This window comes from Labrus mixtus, chromosome 21, assembly GCF_963584025.1.
Source record: "Labrus mixtus chromosome 21, fLabMix1.1, whole genome shotgun sequence".
NCBI lineage: Eukaryota > Metazoa > Chordata > Actinopteri > Labriformes > Labridae > Labrus > Labrus mixtus.
Genome location: NC_083632.1, coordinates 6,119,180 through 6,143,008, shown reverse-complemented (window position 1 = coordinate 6,143,008; position 23,829 = coordinate 6,119,180). Strand labels below are relative to the sequence as shown.

The following is a 23,829-nucleotide window of genomic DNA, read 5'->3' as shown; positions in this document are numbered from 1 at the left end:
ATTTTTGCTTTTACGTGTTTTTATGATGTTTTGGATGTAATGTATTTTGCCTGATTTACTGTACAGCACTTTGGTCCGCCTCGGCTGTTATAAATGTGCTATATAAATAAAGTTGACTTGACTTGACTACTTCCATATTCTGTCTGCTAAGTCACTAAGTCTGAAGAGAGAGCTGTTGGATTATTCTGAATTTTTAATCACACTGTTACACAATTCTTTACTTTCAGCTTCAGTGTTGATTTGTCTGCTCACCCTGTTGCAGTAAATAGAAATTCATGGGAAGGAAATGTCGTAGTTCCTCCCATTTGACACACGGGGGCAGCAGAGAGCTGATATCTAAAACAGAGCAGCTGAAGAAAGGTCAAACCCAAACCATGTTGGTTTTGCTACTCCTCAGTTGTCTGTCTAATTAGATCTGTTTAATTCACTGATTTAGATAAATATGTTCCAAGTCATGATACATTCAAGTTTGGTTTGTATGATGTTGTTGTTTTTTTTTTTATTAACGTAGAGAGACAGAACCGGGTTGAATGGCTCCTGTTAGGCCTTTAAAATAATTACTTCCCATATTTCAAAGCGTCTTCTTACTTACCCATGATGCAACAGAGAGGCAAGACCACACACATGCACACGTACGTGCACATTTTCTCAGCCCGGGTCCCAGCCATCTGCTGCCGGTCAAAGGGACAGAGGCAGTGAAGGAATTTAGTGTGTTGAATTTCCCGAATAACAGAGCATCTTATTTGGATTCTGCCATTGTATGTGTGTATTCAGAAGGGGCCAAGTGGAGCGATGAAGTTTGCCATTGTCGCCCAGTGTGGGTGTTTTCAGACTCTCTGGCATGATCTGTGAGTTAGTGTTCTCTGTGTTACTGCCCAGTGTGCCCACTGTCTTTCCCACAATGCCCCATTCAGCTCTGGGCCTCTCTCTCTCTCTCCCTCTCTCTCTCTCTCTCTCTCTCTCTCTCTCTCCCTCTCTCTCTCTCTCTTTCTCAGGCTGAGTTGCCACCTATTTTGTGCCGCTGGCTAATCATCCTCATCATCATCATCATCATCAATACCATCATCGGGCTACGAACCAAACTCTCACTTGTGGGATAAAAAAAAAATGGCTGTGATGTCATCTTCATCCTTTTTTTCAGTCACTCTTCTCCTTCATTTCCTCTCTTTCTCTCCCTCTCCCTCTCTCTCTCTCTCTCTTCCTTTCTTTCTTTCTTTCTTTCTGTCCCTCTGAGCTCCCAAACACAAAAGACAGAGAGGCCACGACAGGACCCCAGTGTATGCTGGTTGTCAAGGAGACAAGGAGACAGTGTTGGGTCTTTAAACTGCCTCAGAGGGGTGTGTGTGGAGTTAGGGGGGAGTTGGCCTTATTTACATGGGAAGAGGACAAGAGAGAGAGAGAGAGAGAGAGAGAGAAAGAAAGAGTGCGAGGGGTTTTGAAATACAACTTCTCTCCCTGCAGCTTATAGGACTCCGTTGTTATTCCGCTAAAATCATTCAGTCATCAAATATTTACAGAGCAGGCGAAATGTGGAGCTGTTCATTATGTGGAGAATGCAGTGCATACATAGTAATGTAAATCAACCTGTCTTTTCATCCCACACACACACACACACACACACACACGCCCATCCTCGTGCACACACACACACACACACACACATAAATACTCTGATTGTGAGGAGCTCAGGGCCCCACAGTGTTGGCAATGCTGAGAGCTGACTGCAGAATACATTACCAGATGCTTTAAGAGTGTTTCATACCAGACTGGAAGAACAAGGAGAGAACAAAAAAAATAAGCTTGACTGAAAACAGGAAAAACAGACAGAAGAGTACACACCCATCCAAACATCCATGCATGCACCCCCACCCATGCGTATCCAGTCTCTCTTTTTTTTCTCATTCTCCCCTCTTTGCTATCTCCACTCTGCTTCTTCCTGTCCAGCGGATTGTCTGCAGCGGTCACATTATGTCCTCTCTCTCTCTCCCTCTCTCTCTCTTTGTGTGTGTGTGTGTGTGTGTGTGTGTGTCTCTCTCTTTCTGTGTGATCGGGGGTCTGGGGTTGTGGCCGCAGATCAGGCTCAACTCCAAGCCCGAAGTTCAATATCAAGCCCTCAACTCCACAATGAAAGCAGGAAGGGCAGGGAGAGGACGGATGAGCCACCCACTGTTGCATTCACAACAGCAAGAAAACACGCGATTCCTCCTCTCTTCTTGTGTGTGTGATTTTGAAGGGAAGAATCAAACTCATTTACTTCCTTATTACTCTTTTTGTTTCATCAGTTTCAATAAGTGCATCCGTAAAGAGAAATAAAGGACGTCTTATTAGAACTAATGAAGCCACTGTGACACATGAAGCAGTGACTTTTGGGGTACTTCAGGGACGGACTCTTATCCCGTGCAATATTTACTCTGCAGATGTTTGAGGGCGAGCTTGCACAATCAATTTCCCTTTAATTCCCCGGCCGTAAAGTCGAAAAAACCTGCACCCCCTCTCTGTTTTTTTTTCTCCCCTTCTTCTTCTTTCTGTTATACATGTGCATGCCTTTGAGAAACCATGGTGAGCAGGGTGTGTTTTCTCCTCTCCTATTACACACATCCATGTATGTAGAAAGAGAACAACACCGGCAAAAAAAAAAAAAAAAAAAAAAGGAGAAGTGGGGAAAACAATGTGGTGGCCTTTTCCCTGCATTTTGTCTGAAGTGTTTGCCGGGTTTTTTCCGCCCCTCTTTTGGGTTTCTAAGGAGTGTTTGGTGATTAGTATGCAGAAAGGAAGCTGATTTGCATAAGTGAGAGCTACAGAGAAAAAGCAACAAAGTTTGGTTAGTTTAACAACTATGAGTTTAATAGTGTACAAAGAGTTATTCTTGCTCAGAGAACTTTAAAAAGTTAAACGTTCATTGCTCAACACATATCTTCATTTTATTTTTATTTTTTTAGACACACATGTTTTTTTGTTTTTTTTAAAGGAATCCAAAGCGGACACAGAAACCATTAAAGAGGTTAATAATCACAGAAGTGGTAACAGTTAGTAACCTACACTTGGCACTGAAGAGTAGATTAATGTCGTACTACACTGTTAATTGTCACACTCGGAGTATACAAAAAGGCACAGAGGGCAAGCGATGCTGATTTCAGAAGGCTCAAGTTAATACAGAAAACTCCAGAATACCAGGACCATGATTACTTCTGACACACGAATGATAGTTCAACTCATCAAATTATTCTCCATAATAAGGCATAATCCTCTTATCTGAAAAGGTCATTTAATGTTATTTTCATGTACAAAATAGAATATAAAAATACATCATGAACTTGTTACAGATGTTACGCTCCAAGATTTCGTTTTCTTTTTTTTTATTACGTCAAGGCATCGGTTGGTTTTTTGTGTGTGTGTGTGTGTAAAACTGTACCCTCTGAAAAAGCGGATACACATGCAAAAAAAATATATATATTTGTGGACGACTTCATCTCCAACAACACAAACAAACGATAAAGTAAAACACTGTTCTCTTGAGGTATTTAAAACCTCACATAAACATCTCAGACTCATAGCTGCTGCTTTAATACTGCATTTCAGTTCAAATATTTAATGCACCAAAGTAAGTAGTGAGAAGAGATATGGATGATGATAATGAGGCTGTGGTGCGCTCTCTGCCGCCTTAATTCATCCGCATTAAACCCAAATGATGTACTTTGACGCTGTAGTAAGAGATTTAGGTGTGACATTGTTCGATTGTTCTCAGTAAATAAAGGCACTGCTGTTCAAGGTCGGACAATACTGTAGTGTGAAAAAAAGGCGAAGGCATCGTTATGTAAGCCCGCTGCATTCAGACAGGCCAAGTGCAACCTTCCCTCTGTGTGGGTTTGCATGTTTAGTACGCTGACTTGGCATTTATCCTATAAAAGTTTGGGTGATGCTTTTCTTAATATTAAATTAAAAAAAAAAAAAAAAAACTCTAAAAAGGATACTTTGGAATTTCAGGTCACGCTTTTGCCACATTTCCTCACTGAGCGCCTCTTGCTTTACCGTGAACGAAAGGTTCTCGCGCCGGCACGTCTTTCTCTTTGTTCGAACGTTTTCAAAGTAAAATGGAAAACGGCTCTGCTGGATCGCGAAAAGAAAAGTGACATTTTAAACAAGTCATTTCAAACCACATGTTGCGTTTTTCAAGGAGAAGCACGTTAATATATTAATATTTGAACACCAATTAAAACGGTTATAATGACATTTGTTGTTTGCAGTCACATCTTTTGTAAAGTATGTGGGAAAGTAAGAGGTGCCCAATGTGGAAAAATGCTTTTTAAAAAAACCTGTTATATCTCTGTATAAAGTTTAGTGTTTATGGAGGGTTTGTGTGCTGGATAAGTAACAGTTACCATCATTATAAGAATAGCATTAATAGAGTCATTATTATTGCATCATAGACTGAGGGCAGGGCAGCTCAGGGAGGCAGTCTGGCGCAGTTCGGGATGGTTTAAGCCCTTCACCAGTGTGGAGTCCATCCCCAGTAACATTAACTGGTAACAAATGGCAACTACAGAAGACCAAAATGGTTTCAAAACATTCTCAGACTGGCTTTGAACTTCTAAAAGGAAGGCACGTTTGGTAGAGTTAAGGTTAGGACTCGGTGGTGGGCGGGGTCCTGAGGTTTATTCCCATGATCGCTGTCGTCTGGTTGGCTGGTTAGACAGAAGCAGCCGGGGTTGTTCCCAATGTGCTGGTCTGGTTGGCTGAGCTGCGGGGAAGAGGCGGGGCCGTGGGCCAATGAGCACGCCAGCGGGGCAGAGATGGGTGGGTCATCAGTGGGCGGAAAGGTCAGAAGGTCAAGGGGTCATGGGTTAGTTGCCGTGGCAGCTAGAGTTAGACAGACAGAGACGGACGGACGAGGAAAGGAAACAAAAAAGGGCACATAAAAGGGGACATAAAAAGAAAAAAAGATAGAAGAGAGATTAGTGTCAGCTAGTGGCGTCAGGATGACAACAAGGCAGATCTACTGCAGTCGCACAGCGTGAGGGGCGCTACACCGGAGCCGCACAACACCTTCATGAGCCCTGCATGACCATTCAGAGTGACTTACACCAACCACCGGGTGGTGACATAAGGAATGGCTGGTTAGCGATGCTCATAAGCGCTCATGGAGGTGTTGTGCAGAAAGAAGAAGCCCCTCCTGCTGTGTGACTGCTGCTATAGTGATACTACTCATGCTAGCTGGGCTACGACTAGCACAGACAAGACAGTGAAACCATGGACAGAGAGGGAGACAGCATGGTTTCATGTGGGTGAGAGAGTGACCTTTATGTCCACAGAAAAGTGGCCGGGCCTCAGAGATTCTTTCAACAAACTGACAAGTAGAGCTTTTGTTTAGCAGCAGGCGTAAGATTTCTTAAAGATTAACAGTTGTGATTATTGATTATGGTTTGATTTTTTTTGTTTTTTTTAACTATGAAGGATTAGAAGAGCACCTAATGACTACAGTAAGCAAAGAGGCTCCGTAAGAGACAGTGATGAGAGGTTAAGAGATGGTGATTTTAGAAACAATTTAACAATAGACAGACTAACTACAAGAATTTAGAGGCTTTGGTTTCCATTAGAGATTTTTTTTCAATAGTCATCTTTATTGCCTTTTAGTGTTTTTTGTCCATCGCGTACAACAAGAGCTCCACCGCTCACATACACACATATATTGTAGCTAGCTAGTCCATTTCTATTGCATAAAACAGTCATGAGGCCTGTGAATCGAGAAAAGGTCACCTCATCTTAAATAGACAGAGCAAAAAAAAAAAAAAAAGAAAAAAAAAAAAAAAAACAACAACACTGCCTTTTATTGCCACCTCTTTCTTCCGTGGTGACTAAAACAGTAGTAGCTACACACCTTGAATAAAGTTTGAAGTTTTACATGGAGACACTTCATCTATAAAAAGCATATCGTAGAAACAAAAAATAAAAATTTACAAACTAAAAAAACGAAGAAAAAAAAAAAATACTACAAGTATTTCAAAGCGATCTTGTTCCATAAGCTTCATATAAGCACTTTAAAATCCCTATATACAAATTTATTTTGCAGCTAAATACATGGCAACAGCACCACTCTGGCTAGGAAATATATGAAAGATGTAAACAGCCCCAATGATAAAGTCCAGTGGGCGACTGATAAGACCACAAACAGTATTTCATACAAAAGAGCTTGTAACACAGACTTCAGTAGTTCTCACACGCTGTGTTTTTAGTAGTAGAGACCAACGATCATGTTGAATTGAATGACCTCCAGAAAAAGACAATCACTGTTACTTTAAATGTCATATAGTCATTGGGCACAACACAGGATTTAATTAATAATAATAAAAAATAACATTTGTGTAATTCTAGTGGAATGAAGTTGGGTATAAATAAAAAAAAATCCCACAGATATTTGTGGGGTCAAAAGTAGTATTGAAGAGATAATCAACAACAACAACAAAAAAAAGAAGAAAAAACGGTTCTGAGAGAGGAAGGACTCAGAATCCAGAGTCACAAGGACCCGAGTCACATGAACGGAGCGATCCACTCTAATTGAGAGGGTCCCGGCCCGCAAGCCGTCCAGTCTATCTAACAGGCGAGTGAAAGATAACCGCTGCAGCTGTCACCCTTGACATGGTTCCTCCCAATCTGCTCAATCATTTCACTTTCACTGCAACACCGTTTCACATTTTACACCGACGCTGCTTCATCGCCTGATACAGTTATTTTCTTTTTTTTTTTTAAGGCATGCCGTATTACAGACACATGTAAACTGAGATTGGTCCATCGGTCTGCATGCACACACACTTACAAACACACACACTCAACACGCACACATACACATAAAGTGGCTGGTGAGCTAACTAACCTCTGTCTGGGGTCACTACCCTTTGGTAAGGATGGATTCTCTTGTCGTGGCGTCGTACCTTAGTGGTCATGGCACCTGCTTACAGCCATTGACGTTCGCCAAAACAGAACACAAAAGGTTACTCATCAGAAAGACATCAAACAGTCCACCCATGGCACCAACATCAGTGAGACCAGGAATTTAAAAAAATAAGTTCAAGGCTGAGGGTGAAAATAAGTCAAAACTTCTAAGAGACAGATTTGTGTTGTTGTTTTGTGGTCTTCTGTTCTCTCAAGAAAATATTAATCCAAACCACTAATTTCTCACTAAGCTTCCCTAGTAGATTCAATATCAGCTGTAAGCGAAGTCACTCTATAGCTCTGATTAAAATAAGCTCGAACATATATTAAATCACAAACAGCGGCGCTAACACATCTACGGGTTCACTAAAAAAAACTGTTAAAAATTACAAGCAGAAGCTACACTATTATAAAAAGTTAAATAGCTGTCACACCACAATGCTAGTCTGCTAATACAAAGAGGAAATTAACAGGAATGGACACTTGACTACAGAATGACTGTCGAGGAATCTGTCATCCTAAAGTATGAGCAAACTTTGAGTGTTTGCTCTGTGGGACAAGTATGTATAGGGGGGGTAAGAGAGAAAGAGAGAGAGAGGGGGGAGGGGGGGGGGGTGTCTCTGCAATCCAGTCCGTGTGTGTGCTAGGAAGGGTTGCTATCGCTTAGCCTTTGGTTGGGAAAGCCATACCTGCAAAAACACAGGAAGAGGGGACTGTTAGCCCAGCAATGAGCATCAGCGTTCACATGCAGTATGAAGAGGATGTATTACAAGAGCTGGATACGACCTCCAATCTGTACCTGGGGCAAACGCCGCTCTGAGTTCTGCCATCTAATTGGACCTTTAAAGCATTGTTTGGTTTTTTTTTTAAAAGTGATTTTCAAGGATTGTCTCTGTTGACCGATAAAACCCTCGTTTATAAAAACTCTCAGAGGAAGACAAGTGGCAACCTCTGAAGCCAATGCGGAGGTGAACAAAAATGCAGTTCCTTAAGTGTCCACTTGAGGCTGGCTGCAAAACTCCCAGAAGTCCCATTGACGCTCATGTTAAAGTGCTTTTCTTGTGTTGGTAGGAATGGCTGAATCTTTGTTGGTACACTCTCCACAAACTGGATCTTTTTTATAACTCATCGTTTTTTGATAATATTAAAGCTAAGACTCATGCATATTTAGGGGCGTGGCCTATTTGACTGACAGTTTGGTGTGTTGCAGCTGTTGTTCGAGAGACTTAAAAGCCGGCCTCAGCTCCACCACTTCGCTTTTACTTTACTTGTTTGATTAAAGTTATGTTGGGACAGCATTTCCAATATGGTGACTGCCATTGTTGGGCCTCAAAACTGTGCTTCAAAAACCAATGGGTGATGTCACTGAGACTATGTCCACGTTTTCTACAGTCTATGGTGGGAAGATGAAACTTCTAATTTGAACTACTCCTGGGTCTTATTGTCTAATGATTAAAACAGAAATAATGAGTCAATAAAGATTAAAATTATGGCGGCTTCATTGTGACTTTGTCAAATACCCGATACTGACACATCAAGGTGAAATCAATTAATAAAACTGAAGAATAAAAGAGACGAGAGTGAAGCCCCTTTAGCCTGACAAGCTAACAGTTAGTAGCGGATTAAATTTGGCTCTCGAAATGCAGCTGGACTTGTCTGATTCAGTGTGTCGACTGTACAGTTCAGTGAAGCCAAGTCGTACTGTGCCCTTAGACAGATGGTGAGGCAATTTCACAGAGCGTGCGATTTCATACAAGGACAGGAATTCACTTTGGGTGAGGCAAAAATTGTTGCAAAACTGTCTTCATACAAGTTCAGATGTTGTATCCTAAGTGGACAACTAGCAATATTTCCAGGAATATTTCCAGGTGGCCACCCAATTGCCCTTCCAAAAGTCCTTAACAACGATTGGCTGATTGCCTTATCAGATGCGGGACTTGTGTACAAAATCAACTATTTGGGCTACATAGGAGGCTGCAAGCGTCGCCTCCTGTAATAATTTCAACTGATATTTTAAAAATACATCCTCCTTTGTGCCCTTAAAGACTGAAGCTTAGAAAATGTTTATGTTGCCACTCTGTTGTGTTACTTGTCAAAGTCAATTCATCTTTTTTTGCAGGAATTTGTCACATTTTAGATTCTTAAATTTTATTACTTAGATCTGATTGCAGCTTAAAAGGTTAAATAATGCCTCATCCGTGTGTGTCCACATTAAACTTCATCTTGCATAAGTCAGTGCCCCAGTCTATCCACCCCAGTCGAGAAAGTCTACCTCCGCCACTGACTTTAATAATTAGCTTCATAAAAAAACAGAGAATGGAAGGAAGGAGAGTAAAAACCGGAGTGAAATGAATTTTTGAGTTTCTGGGGATTCCTGAGCTCAGTCAAAGTCTTGTGTCAACGTAAAACAACACAGACAAAAACACACACATGCTGCTGGTGTGCTGGTGGCTTTAAGATAACATCTGCACAGTTGGAAAGATCTTAAATGACTGCACAAACAGTCACATTTTCAAGAACTCTGCTTTGCTTTCAGTCCAAACACACCTTTATAGACAAAACCTTTGGCCGCAAACTTAAACTCATTTTGACCATGAAGGTTTGAGATTTGTTGAATTTATCTTAAGAGTCCAGAAGTAGTGTTTTTTTAATTCCCGATTTCATTCATCGCAATGTAAAGTCTAAAGAGGGTTAAGATGACGGCGTGTGCGAGCATACCGGCCTGTTGTTCTCTAACAGAAAGAAGCGTATTGGTTCACATTTTGTCCTACACCAGAGCTGGGATTCTGAGCTTTTTTTAAAACCCTAATCGAGAGTTTATTTGACGTGTCTATTGGAGTCAAGTATCCAGTTCTCATAATACATCCATTGACCATGTATGAAAGTGATGAACTTTTGATTTCTAAATACCTAATACTCCAGTTGAGTCAATCGGGTATTCCAATATTGAGGGCGTGAGTGTGTAGGGGTACTCGTAGGGCGTGTAGATGATCCCAGACTCCGGCCCTTGCTGCACAAGCGCTGGGTGGGGGTTTCCTCCTGGCATGAGGGCTGAGCTCTGGATCTGGCGAATCAGAGGCATGAGGGTCGGCGTGTTGACGGGCGCGGGGTTTCGCAGGGCGGGAGGCAGGACGGGCGTCGGGCCTGTGATGATCCGAGGCGCCTGAGGGGTCGCTAGAGGGAAGCCAGCAGTGGCTGCGTGGCAAACACCCAACATACAATAATGCAAGTATGTGCACACCCACACACCGTCACACGCGTACAATAGACAGGGAAGAAGAAGAAGACAAACAGACCATTTAACAGCAGAAACAGAGGCATTGTTCATGTACACAGTGGAGTCCTGTACACAGACCCCTCCTTTGTCACCCACCAACCCTCCTCCACATGCATTATGATGTCAGCCTTACGCGTCTTGACATTGGCGTCTCTGTAGGTCCCGTTGAGAATGGCCAGTTCCATCAACTGCATTTTCTTCAGGTTGTCCTCCCCCTCAGCCTACAACGAGACACACACACACACACACAAGCAGAGAGACACAATCAGCTTATTTAGATAGTAAGGTCAACTATTCAACAAAGGTTACAGGACGCAGAAACAAATCACGATTTGATTTAAAGCTCCCGTGAGGAACTCTCAGCTTGTGCGGATTCTGGCGCCACATGTGGACAAAGTGGTACCTCGCATCTTTTTGCCGGTCCTGCACGCGTGTAAGAATATCAACGTTCTTTCTTTCAATCATTCAAAAGTATCACTCATTGAGAATCTTTGCCATGAAGAGAGCACGCAGGGAGCTACCTTAATAAAAAACGATATAGAAATAATCCGTCTTATTGCTGATGGTCTTATTTTGCTTTAGTACGTCATATAAAGGCATCAGTATTCAAACAGTCTGTTTCATATGACCACCTGATAACTCCTAACAGGAGCCTGCAGTTGTTGTTTTTTTTTTACTTTGCATTGTCTACCACCAGACGTCGAACGCACCACACACAGGATATATTCGGTGTCAGACACACCAGCTTCTTAGCTCCAGTTACAGCCTGGTGAAAAGCCCGACTGATTTACAGTCAGACAGCAAGGTCGACTGGGTTAAACCAACACCTATCATTAACTTTGCCCTCGACACACATACACACATACACACACACACACACACACACACACACACACACACACACACACACACACACACACACAGAGATTAACAGGTGTTCGGCTTCTGATTGCTTCTAGTTGTTCTCACATCTTTTTTACTTTTAGGGTTGGCTTGATACCGTGCTGTGATTGGAGCGGAAGTAGCCGCTGATTGCTGCAATAGAAATCCCCCTGCTGGTCTTTTCAGACTGTTTCTATTGTTGCAAATAATGCAGAGGAAGAAAAGGAAGGAGATTTGAAAATATGTGCTTTTGTGATTGCGTGTGACGATTCAAAAGATTGTGTGTCCCTATATGCACACTATATGTCTGCATGCGTTTCTTCTTTTGTGGTCATGTTTGTGCATGGCTATGCGTGCATGTGCGTCCACAGGGGTGGGGTGGGGGGCTTAGGTGGGCCGGAGAATGTGAGAAATGTTGAGGAGTGCAATCAAAATGTCCTCTTGTGTGGACAACAAAAAAAAAAGGAGAGAAAAAGGAATACTGTAGCCAGTAGTTTGGGAATGAAGTGAGTTGTGAACGAGTGAAAGGAGTGATGGAGTGGGGAGAACAAGTGAACAGACTCTCCATTCATTCCCTCAGCCTTTCAAACAACCCGGGGTTACCATGGAAACCCCTTTATGCATGTTCCCTAATTACCCTAACCCCTTACACATACTCTCTCACACACACAAAAACACAAAAAAGACACAAACACACACTTTTTGGACTGACAATCCCCTTCCCCCTCCCATGCATACCAACACAGTGAACCCTCATCCAGTCACACACAGCTTTTCCATCAAGTCCAGTCTATAATATCTGACGCTGACAGGTTCGGACTCGTACTCACAGCAGGCACCAGGAGTTTCTTGACCTCGTTGATGGCCCGCTGAAGCTTGATCTTGGCCCGGTTGTGTGTGTCCTCCACTGTGATCAGGACGTGGAGGTCCTCGCTGAGGTGCTCCCAGTTGGGCTTCCCTCGGTTCATCTCCTCCTGAAACACAAAAACACATTTTAAAGGGTCTGTTTGAATGCACCACACATGCTCGAGCAATCACTGCAGCGGGGGAACAGGATGTCTTCTTGTTTGGCTCGCTTTTTTGGATTCGTCTCAAGCTGAACACACAAACACTCACAAATCTCAAGGTCGGTCGATGCAGCTCCGCAAGTGTTCGCTAACTCATGTTGCTCTTCAGTCGTTACACGTATGGTGCTCAAATTCTTTAAGTAACTTTTCCCCAAAGTTTTCCACTGGCGCTATCTCATATCTCTCACATCAACAAAGCTTGATTGGTCAATTGTTTGAATTCAGAAGTTCCCTAAATGTACTAAAGTAGCATGTGTTGCTCACCTTCACATCCTTTAATAAGTCAAAATCAAGTAAAAATATCAGATAAATTCACCTCTGCTGGTTAAACTTGTTGGTCTTATTCCCTTTTGACAATAAAAAAAAAAAACAGGTGCACAAAGTCTGGTTGAACTTAAACTGATTTAACCAAACACAAGATGGGTTATCTGTTTTTCTCCGCTTCAGAGCGTTGTAATATTCAGATTTCTTTTGAATGAATTCAACAAATGAAAGCCAGAGTGTTCACTTCAACAAAGAAAGATTTGAGTTATATTTCTAATAAGTGTCTCTACATCTCCACCAGGGGCGTAAATCGCAGGGTAACGCCCTATGATGATGATAGATAGATAGCCTAACAACAATGATATTATTATAAGGAGATTCCACTTTAAATTAAGTTTCAAGACAACCATACCAGGATACATTTCTATATCTGATAAACTGAGAGCCATAAAATGCCCCTTAAAGGTTAAGTGCAGGATTTATGTATTCATTCACAATTTGTAAGTTTGTGTCAGTTTAACTTGTCATGCTTCATCCATTAAAGGTTTATTTTGGAGCTTTTTATGCCTTTAATTTGAGATATGACAGAGGATAGATTCAGAAATCGGGGAGAGAGGAATGACATGCAGGCCCACTTAGAGGACCACAGCCTCCGTACATGGGGCGCGTGCACTAACCACTAGGCTACGGGTGCCCCCTTTAACGGTTAAGGCGGTTCATGCTACGCTCATGCATGTCATAAGCCCCGCCAGGAGGAATCGTGGAGAAGTGACGTCAAAGTGACGGGGAAATCTGTTAAGAAAACTGTATTATCTTAATCAAAAGATCCATTTTTGGACCCAGTGATGAGATCATTGCATCACCCGGGGCAAGACAATGACCAGTCCCAGTCCCCACAGCGATCAACAAATCAAATTCTGTGACAAAAAGGTGAAACAAAAGGGCTCTTGGGCTGACGAAGAGTTGTAATAAGCTCGTCCAATTATATCATTCAGGATGGATTCAATGATTGGATGGCTTACTTGCCTGCAGACCAGCATACAACTAGTCTTCCACAAGCTAAAGCTAGCAAGCTAGCCACATAAGAGTAGCAAAGGGAAGGGTTATGGTTAGTCATAAAATTGACACATGGCGCTTATATCCCCAACTCTCTTGTGGACTCGTCCTGCACCTGTTCATGTGCTTTGGGCGTGTGTGTTTTTTGGAATTTTGGAATTTGGACGCGATCAAAATGTAGCAGACTTCTGCATGTTTCAATGTCAGCGCAAAGTCGGAAACATCTACGAGTACTTTTGATTTCCAAAAAGGTTAAACAAGCATGGGTCCAGCTAGGTCCAGCTAGCTTAGCATCAATACTTAGCTAACCTCCTGGATGTAGCTTCATTCTTAACCGACCGAGAGCGGTGATCTAATCAGCTATGTCTTGAATTCAGCAAATATATGAATCTCCAAAATGATGCGGCGATCTTCACAGAGCAGCTAACGCGGCTGTGGATTAGGTTTCAGGGCCCAAACTATCACTTAATCAAATAGACATCACAGATTGAGCTGTAATGAAAATAACAGGGAGTTTGGAGCCCCAGCTGAAGCTGACATTTTGAAGTCTCGTGTGCAGGGAGATTGTATCCTCTGGGAATGTTTTGTCAAGTGAGATGTATCATTTTGAAAAACACCAAAAGTCAACATCTTTCTCTCGTCTCCCCCTGTTGCCTCCCACTGTGTCTCTGTTTTCCTTCCTCTCCGTCTCTCTGTGTGTGTCTCTCTCTCTTTCTGTGAGGAGTGCGGGGTGGGGAATGTTCTGGAGAGAGAGGGTGGGCTGGAATGCTGGACTTGCTCCACCTGCCGTTTGGAAAGCTTGGGTCGACTCCGTCCAACAGCAAACACCAGGGGAGAGGAAGAAAGAACAGATGGACCGAACACCAGGAGAGAAAAACCGAGCACCAAAAACTTGTTTTCAGAAGATACATATAGATAGATAGATAGATAGATAGATAGATAGATAGATAGAACATCGCACCCTCTTTATTTATCTCAAATAATACCGAAAGTGAAAAATATTAAATGATTACTTAAGTTTTAATATCCTGAATTAAATGGAAATCAATGGCTGTCTAGATATTTTGCAAAGACGTCAGAGAGCTCTAAAGGCCATACGTACACTTCACACTCTTTACCTCGCAGAAGGTGCGATGAGAAGACGGATAACTCTTCTTTTATATCTTTAGTGAACGAGGCCACAGACTCGGTAGGTTAGCTCAGCATAAAAACTGGAGGACGGAGCGTCTAGCTTGGCTTTATCTAAATGTAATGAAATGTGCCCAGTAGCTCCTCTTAAGCTCACGAGATTTACACCAGGGGTGTGTCTAGACTTTTTTTGGGGACGGGGGTGGCCAGGCTGACGTTTACAGGGGGGGAGGACACAAAAGAGTAGAATTTTCTTTACCCTTTCTATCTCCACTAGTCATATCTACTTTGATTTTTAAGTATCTAAAAGATTTTTATATTCCTGGAATAGTTGTCGCCTTTAAAGTAAAACATCAGAGTGGCAACATTTCAATCTTTGCGTTCTTCTTTAAGGACTCAAAAAGAAGGTTTTTTGTCGAGTTTCAACATTTTGAGTACGGAGTGCAGGAGTTTGCTTGCAATTTTCTGTTGACTCATTCCTCTTCCACACACCTGTCTACATAATATGACACACGCATTAACAAATGGGGGGCCCGGTGGTTATGTTGCGCCCCCTCGTGTACAGAGGTTAAAGTCCTCGTCGCAGCGGCCGTGGGTCTGAATCTGACCTCGGCCCTTTGCTGCGTGTCATCCCCCCGCTCTCGCCTCCCAACACTTACTGTCTCTCTTCAGCTGTCCTCTCCAATAAAGGGGGGAAATGGCCCCAAAATATCTTTAACAATACATTTAAATGAAAAGAAAACTACTTGCAGCCTATTTGTAAAACAACCCGAAAAAAACAAACCCTCTGACAAGGCAAAAAGCTAATCATTGTTTAGGATTTTAGAGGTGGTCAATCAGGCCCCCCTACAGACACCCCCCTTAATACACTTCTTATAACATTTGTTTATATCCTTAGGAAATATGACAGTGCAAAATTGAGGTTAAATGGGAACTTTTTCTTGGCCAGTCAAGACTTTAAAGATTGTGTAACCTCTGGAATGAGCCAGGCTAGCTTTTTTCCCCCCCTCATCGCGTCTTTATGCTAAGCTAGGGTTAAAGCCTCACGGTTCTAGCTTCATGTGTAGCATTCAGATATGAGAGCGACATTAATCTTCTCATTTAACTTTCTACAAAAAAAAAAAAAAAAAAAAAGCAAACAAGCGCATTTTTTAAAACCTTGGAAACAATTTATCCAATAAATCTGACCTAGCGTGCAAAAAAGAAAAATCCCTCCGGTCTCCTACCAGAGCCGCACCAATGAAAAGGACTTAAATAGAAAATGAAAGAGACTTTAAAGAATATATACTGTGTGTGTGTGTGTGTGTGTGTGTGTGTTTTGTGTGCGTATGACTGTGTATACCTTCTTCTTGTCTCTCATGGAGCCCTTTCCTCGCACCATAATCTTGCAGCCGGTCTCTGCCTCCAGTTGTTTGGCTGTCAGCCCACGTGGGCCCAGGATCCTCCCTACAAAGTTAAACTACACGATAGAGCAAAAAAAAAAAAAAAAATCATGAATACGACCTCAAAGAAAGACAGAGACATTTTGACATCACAGACTCAAACTATCTTCTTTTTTTTGACAATGTGTGTGTTCGGCATGTGCATGTGGGAGTGTGCTTTTGCAGTTTGTGCATGTGCGATGTGTTTGTGTTACTAACAGGGACAGAAATAGATCATTATAGGGGTGCTGGCTGGTGCTGGCTGGTGCTGGTGGCATGGCAGGACAGTGCCGTTCTCTTAACCTTATCTGTCACTAAGACTGAGTGATTAACTAGGCAGCTGCCCTTCTGTATGCGTGTCTGTGTCTGTGTGTGTTTCTCTGCCAGTATCCCTCTGTCTCATTCTGCTTCGTAACATTTGTCCAGCCTTTCCCTACTTTTAACCTAATGTCCACTTCAGTAAGAGTTGCGACACACTCCGCTCCGGCCTCTCACACACACACACACACACACACACACACACACACACACACACACACACACACACACACACACACAGGGACAGATCAAGATAGAGGAACTGCTCTCTAAATTTAACCTTGATCTCAACCGTTTTCCAGCGCTCGCCTGTCTGCCTGTGTGTCCTGTTAGTCCTCTCTGTCATGTGAGTGAGGACAGCCTGTCATTGTATTCGCTGATTGGCGAGCTGATGCGCGGCGAGAAAAAAAAAAATCATGTGAGCCACTTAATCTGGATCGACGAAAAACTCATATTGAAGTGCTTAACTGTACTTGGCGGGAGCGGGGATGTGCTCGATGGTTAAGTCTTTTCACTGAAGTGCATTTGTCTTTTATATTTGGGGCAAAGACTTTAAGCTCTTGTAAATATTTGCGGTGTAAACTAATGTCTGCGGCTGTGTCCTAATGAAGGAGTTTAGATAAGCCTTATTTGAGAAACAAAACCTGTAAATCATTCATTTTTTTTATCATATTGGAAACACTGTCCAGGGTTCATTATTGATCTATTTTCAGTCTGGATTACATCAGTGGGTGTGAGCAGAGATGACCTCACAATGAAATCAGTTTTCTGGAAACAATATAAAGCAAAGAAACCCCTGTGATAAAAAGCCTTTGCGGACTTTCTGGCAGCCCAAGCGGAGTAAACAGTCTAGATCAAGGGGGCTTTGACCACTCACGTCTGGGTACTCTTTGACCGGCACGTAGAGCTTCTCCTGCAGCTGAGCCACGGGGCCAATGGCTTCGGGAAGCTCCTCCATGTCCCGCCCGTTGAACATGCCGCCGTTCACCGTGTCGTTGTACATGTCTTTGCGTACCCGGCCAATCTCTGTGAAACACGCGGACAGACAGAAAGACAGAGAGAGAAATATATTAGTGAAATTAACAGAGGCGTCCAGGAAAATCTCAACGAGGGGTCAACAAGTGTCATGTTCCTTTAGACCGTGCGTTTATTAGGTTGATGACTCACGGCCGCAGAATTACAGGAGGCTCTGAATGTGACAGCAGAGAGTTAGACAATCAGACAGACGGGCGGGGAGGGCAGCGAGACAGTCACAAACATTCTGCACCACAATGTAGAATCTAACCGCTGAACGCTTTGCAATCAGGGCTCCTCTAGTAGATAGATAGACATATAGATAGACAGATAGAGTACTTTAAAACTAAAATGTTTAAATAAAAGGAAAATGAGAGCAGAGAGGTACAGATAGAATCTCAAGGTGAATTCATACATTCAAACATACAAGACAGAGATGTAGGTATTAATGTGCAGTATAATATAAAACAGATAAGGCACTAGAAACACATGGAGTGGATTTGTTTAACAGTCTGACAGATGCAGGTAAGAAAGACCTCCTGTATTTAAAATGATATTCAAGGTAATTCCACTCTTTTCTTCTTCTTCTTCTTCTATCTCAAGCTGTGTTTGACGCACACACACATTACTCCCACCCTTTCACCAAAAAATCCAAATAAACACACGTTATTTGGGGTCACAGCGACTTACCCTCCACACCTGTGTTTATACAGTTCTTCTGCCGGTCGGTTATTCAACAACACAATTCTTAGAAAGTGTTATATGTTTGCTTTGAACGATCATTTTTGGTAACTCATTGAGCTTTTTCTCAGATAATAAATCTATCTACTGGTGCACACAATGCCCCAAAAATGTTTTTTTTTAAAAAAGGCCTCCAGAGTTATTTTAAAAACCTTTTATCTTGTCTTTTGTCCAACCGAAAGTAAAGGACCTAAAACTTTTCAGGAGGCAATGAATTGTGGGAAACAAATTCTCACTAAGGAGCCATTTCTGAAAAGTTCTTTAACGACAGAGCTGCAAGGATCGGTCAACCGTTACAATAATGGACAACTTTTTGGATAAACAAATCAGCTTGGTTCAATGTGAATATTTTTATTTCTGATTGGACTAAATATCTGTGAGTTGTGATCAAAATCAAAAAAAATTAATATTTTCTGTTCATTTAAAAGAGAGAAAACTCATCAATTGATTACGAAAATATCAAAAGAGCAATTGTAAAAGACTAAATAGCTCATAGCAGCTGCTTATCTGACTACTGTTTCATTTTAATTAATCCAATAAGTCTGCAAAAGAATAAACTCTATGTCATCCAAATGACCTCTTCCAATGTCTTAAAACAAACTTTTCTTGTAAAACTAAACTAAAAACAAAAGTATTAGCTTTGAAACTGACATAGAAAGTAAGAATATCTCCCCATGGTGACCTTTTTGGAGGATTTTTGCTCAATAAATAAAAAAAGTACCAAAAGTTGCCAAATTCCTGGCTTAGGTTTGGCGCAGAAACACCGTCGTAAATGAGACTGTTTGTCCGCCTGTCTGCTTGTTGAGTGTTGTCTCAATGACGATGCTAGCCTCTGATGCCTTTGTAATGACATGCTAGCACAATAATAACTGACTACTGCACCACACAAACACATACGCAGCACATACACACACAAACCCCCCTCCCCCCCTCTGCCTCCCCCCTCCGCCTCCCTCCCTACTTGTACTCACTCACTCACTCAGACAGACACACACACACACAGCAGAATGACTGCCTTGAGGCACAAATATCATCTGACCTAAGCAGGCTGACAGGCATGTCTCCCCGCGCTCAGAGTGATAAGTCTGACCGTAATAACTACAGCAGGACGCTATAATTACAGCCACAGCCACGGTGACAATGATGATCCTCTAACAACCCATTCGGACCTGTTGCACGCCAAAAGTGACTATTAGAAACGCACACGCACACACAAACAAATCTGCACAGACAAGCAGGGCTTTCGGTCACCGTTCAGTGCAGACAGGGAGCGAGCTGGTGGAGGAAAATGAGAAGTGAAAGAAGAACAAGAGAGCTGAACGGGCCCGGGTGAAAGATAAAGAGGGGGAGCTGTATCAGGACTTATCTTAACACTTTAACCTGTCATTGGTTTATATATAGACAGGCCCGTTTCCAAAAAACGCCCCAAACATACAGCCTGACAATGAGTGTGTCTGGCAGGGCTTCTTGTTACCCCCGAACAAACTTTTTGGTCCTCTGTCGCCGTCCACATAACTCAGGCAGAAGATGCAGCCAGGCTGGAAATGGGCACGGTACAATGCCTTTCATTCTAACCGGGGGTGTCACTTTATCATGTGTCAGGGATGAGTGCGCTCAGCTGTCAGGTCTTTAACGTTAACACAGCCAGAGACGTTAAGTTGACCTATTTGTCAAGGCTCTAGAGGTCGGTCCGTTGTGCGCACAAACCTTGCTGCGTCATGAGACTTGTCACAAAGTCGGGACCGTGGTCGATCCTGATGTGCAACAACAGTCGCAACAACAACAACAACAGGCCTTGGCAGCAAGTAGCTACTATTAGAAAAAGTCAAGACAGCATAGACTCATGATATTTCGTATCCACACACTCGAGCGAAGAAAATCAACCGTTCTGGACTTCTATTAGAGTTGTTCCCAGTATACCAAACCAGTACAGATACTGGTACCAGTTAGTATTGGCATCTGATGCAGCCAAAAATAAGATATGCTGGTCAATACATCAAGCCAATATAATAATAATAACATAAACAAGACTACGGTTCAGAGAGGGTAGCAAAAAGGTAATAGTTCATGTTTTTCCACCAATACAATGTTCATGTTTTTATTCCCACTAGTGTTATAGGGGTACGTGGTATCAGCTAATATACAAGTCCAGGTATCTGATAAATATCGGGAAGTAGAAATGCTTTCCGAGCCTCTCTAGTTTTCTGTGGATTTATTGAATCTACGCATGCATGGACACCAAGTATCGACCTTTAAACATAGGAATTTAAGGCTAATACAACAAATACACATTTTGAATTAGAATGATTTTATTCCGTCGCTATTCAGTCCACCAGATTGTGCTGAGTTTTTGTTCGGGTGAGGTCAGCAGGAATAAGCTGGAAGTTTGTTGAATACGTGATGGTGTTAAAAAAAGAAAAGTGGAAGTAGCCACTGTGAAGTGACACACAGGGTTTGTTGACTGCCCGAGGCCTCGATTTCGACATGCCGCTGCTTCAGTGTTGGTTTTCTGGAGCCAAAGTGACCGTATTTGAACGGGACGGTGGTGCTGGGTTGGAGAATGCCAAGTCGTCAAAGTTAAACACTGTGAGGCTAACTCGTTAGCTGGCCACTACGCTAGTTACCAGAGTGAGATTGTGAAGCTGTCCCCGCGTTGTGTGTTTATCAGACCGAGGAAGCTAATACAGAGCTTGTAGAGAGTAGAGGGATTACGACTTGCTTGCTGAAACCGGCTGGTGAAAGGATCTACCTCTTTGCAGGGAAAGCCAAAAACAATTCTGACACCTGGCAGTGCTGATGTGTAGCAGACAGCTAGCTGCATCTAACTGCTACTCAAAGGCACCAGAGTCTTATTTTGAAAGGCAGAGCATCATCTTAAAAAGTGAGTTATATAAAACCCAAACTCTATATATCATTATAATATCATTGTTTTCTATCAGGTTGTTATGTGTTTATTTCTGCGGTTAAGTTGGGCATCTTAATATGGGGCATAATGGGGATTGACTCACTTTTGGAGTCAGCCTCAAGTGGCCACTTGAGGAACTGCAGATTTGAGGTGCTCTCTTGGCTTCATTTCTCGACCCTTTGTGGAGGTCACTTTTGTCAAAACAAAGACGATGGAGCTCATTTTTTTTAATTTCAATTCAAGGGGAATCAGTCAAACTTACAGGTGCTGAAGGGACCGTATAACTTTTGTTGTAAAAGTGATGCAGCCCCTTCATCATACCTGTAAGTCTGACAGCTTACAGGCATGCCCGTTCACAGAAATAGCTTGGCCCCTGAAAGGCAAAGTGAATGGGCCCCTCGGCTGACGTCACTTTAACAATATCAAAACATTGCACGTTGGATCGGTAGCGTCAGCGCTAGCCTCCTGGCAAACATCTGCCTTCTCAGCTTGGCTCTGATCAGCTTTTGGAGCTGACTGAAAAAAAGCTTGTCAACAAGTTATTGTTGGAGTCATATAAGCCTCCTTTCTTTTCTGGCATCCTGACTTTTGTGCAGCTCCTGGCGTAAGCAATACACACACAGACTTTACTGGCCTAACAGTTAAGTTGAATTACATTGAAAAAAAAAAAAAAAAAAGACTCAGGCTCACGCAAATTTTAAGAACTGGGGATAACATTATGACAAAAAAAATGTGCATTATTGTTGTGTTAATAATGGTGAGTACTTTGGTTAAAAATGATTATCATTGCTTATATTAAGGATGGACATTGTTTAACCTAACTTTATCATATTGTGAGAACATTTTGTCATCAAGCAAGTTTTGAGATAATAACTTATCATGACCCAAGTGTCGTGTTTTTATTGTATCATGACTCATGTTGGGGGGTTATATCGTTTTGTCAGGTCTCTGATCATTCCCACCTCTATTGAAAAATTAGAAAAAATGAAAGTCTTTTTTTGCACTTGTTGCTTTGCTCCGATGCTCCTGGAGTTTTTGTTTTTATAAAAATAAAAAATAAAACCATGTTTATTATTAGCAGGTGAAGTGCATTGATTGATCTTACAGACAGAGTGTCTCAAATCAAATATTTTACACTGTTACAAGCTGTCCCTCCTGCTCAGGGATGGGCTGCAGCATTCACATAAGCCTGCGCATTAGGTCACTGAGAAAGACTAACAACTGTCTGTTTGTTCCCATCACCAACTGCTCCAGTGTGTGTGTTAGTGTGTGTCTGTGTGTGTGTGTGTGTGTGTCCCTGTCAGTGTGTGTGTGACACAGAGAGAGCTCATCTAATGCCTTCAACAAATTTCAAAAAGTGACATAAAAGTGAAGCACATAACAAATTTACGAGATTTTAAGCAATGTTTGATTCATTCATATTAGGACCCCCCCCCCCCCCAAAGCTCTTTGGTGAGATTTGATGTTAAGAAAAACAACAGTTTAAGTGTTTGAAAATGAAACTAATGCATCTTCCAGTACAGGATAAAAGACATTTGTTCCCAGGGAGTCATGAGGAATTCCTGAATGAAACGAGTTTTCAATAATGGGAGTCAATAACTGTTACTTGAGGAACCATCACATGAAGTGTTTTTTTGGGGTGATATAAAGGAGTGATTTCCTCTGTAGTGTGACGAGTGGAGAAACAGAAGCCGGGTTACCTTCATCCAGCAGCCGCTCCAGATGCGTGAAGATGCCGCTGAAGTTGGGCAGGGAGCTCATCACCTTCCTGTCATTCATCAGCTGCATTAAGTAGTCCGGGTTGGACTTGGGTCTCTCCTTCACCTCTGTCTCCCCGACCATGGCTTATGTTTCAACAATAAAAAAAAAAGTGACTATAGATAGCTTACTCGATCAACTTTTTTTTTTTTTTTTTTTTTTTTGGGAGGGGGGGTGGGGGGTGGGGGGGGAATGAAAAAAAAAAAAAAGACACGCCCCGACAAGCGATGCGAGGACCCAGAGAGGATTCCACCGGCTGTGACCCGCTCACCACCTCACTCTTTTCGGCTGATAAACTCAAAATCTCAGCGCTGGATAAATCGACTCTCCTTCGGTCAACGTTGCGTGTGTGTGCCCTCTCCTCGTCCAAATTTGGTTCCCCCCTCTCTCTCCGACTGTCTCCAGAGTTTTAAAAAGTTCCTTTTTTAAGGGGTGGGGGGGGGGGGGGGGGGGAGTTTGGCTCTGTTTGACACCTCACGCGACACTTTCACCAACACTTCTTCTTCTTCTCCTTCTTCTTCTTCTTCTTCTTCGGTGTGTAAAAAAAAAAAATCTCTCATGAACTCGTCTCCTCTGCCCCGGCTGCTCCGCTTGCTGTGTTGGTATTCTGCAGCGGGGATCGACTCCCTATCATATGATTACAGTATAGCAGCAGCACGAGTGGGCTGTCGGGAGCGCGCCGCGCGACGCCGCTATCAGAGGGGTGGGGGCGCCCTGCGCACACACACACACACGCAATCGCGAGCACGCACGCACACACTCTCCGCCCTGCTGTGTAACAATATAACAGCTCTGCATAGGTATGCACACCTGTTCTGCAACAGTCACTGTCCCTCACTTTGTCCTTTAAAGTGTGTTTGTCTCAAATACTGCAGATTGATACAGGCCTATCAGTTCTGATCCCTTTTCCCACTTCAAGTTCCGCTGAAAAAGAAGGCACCGTCACGGATACATACGAGTCTTCATGGGTTGAGGTGGAGCTATAGTTTAACTTCTTGTCTGCTACTTTAATAAAGTGTTTCCCAACAGGTTATCAAGGCCTCTCCAAAAAGTCACCAGACACAGAATATC

At 42.6% G+C, this 23,829-nt stretch overlaps 1 protein-coding gene across 3 annotated transcripts; it reads right to left on the bottom strand.

The window, feature by feature from the left end:
• Nucleotides 1–3,248: 3,248 nt before the first annotated feature.
• On the bottom strand, nt 3,249–22,914 carry qki2 (QKI, KH domain containing, RNA binding 2). 3 transcript variants are annotated; one of them, XM_061027617.1, is made up of 9 exons: nt 22,701–22,914; nt 17,218–17,366; nt 15,944–16,060; nt 11,917–12,060; nt 10,338–10,425; nt 9,838–10,122; nt 7,617–7,640; nt 6,869–6,943; nt 3,249–4,857 (listed from the first exon to the last, which is right to left on the bottom strand). In XM_061027617.1, the coding sequence occupies exons 1-9, from the start codon at nt 22,840–22,842 to the stop codon at nt 4,835–4,837; spliced, it is 1,047 nt and encodes a 348-aa protein (XP_060883600.1). In that variant the 5' UTR covers nt 22,843–22,914; the 3' UTR covers nt 3,249–4,834. The 3 variants fall into 3 exon arrangements, with proteins under 3 accessions (XP_060883600.1, XP_060883601.1, XP_060883602.1); XM_061027618.1 differs by lacking the exon at nt 7,617–7,640; XM_061027619.1 differs by lacking the exons at nt 3,249–4,857; nt 7,617–7,640 and having other exon boundaries at nt 5,598–7,616; nt 22,701–22,913.
• Nucleotides 22,915–23,829: the final 915 nt, after the last annotated feature.

Coding starts and splice junctions, on each gene's coding strand:
- qki2 (XM_061027617.1), bottom strand. CDS start 22,842: ATGGTCGGGGAGACAGAGGTGAAGGAGAGACCCAAGTCCAACCCGGAC. Junction 7,641..9,837: donor TGACTCAACTGGAGTATTAG/GTATTTAGAAAT, acceptor CTGGGCTAACAG/TCCCCTCTTCCTGTGTTTTT. Junction 4,858..6,868: donor GGTAGTGACCCCAGACAGAG/GTTAGTTAGCTC, acceptor GTCTAACTCTAG/CTGCCACGGCAACTAACCCA.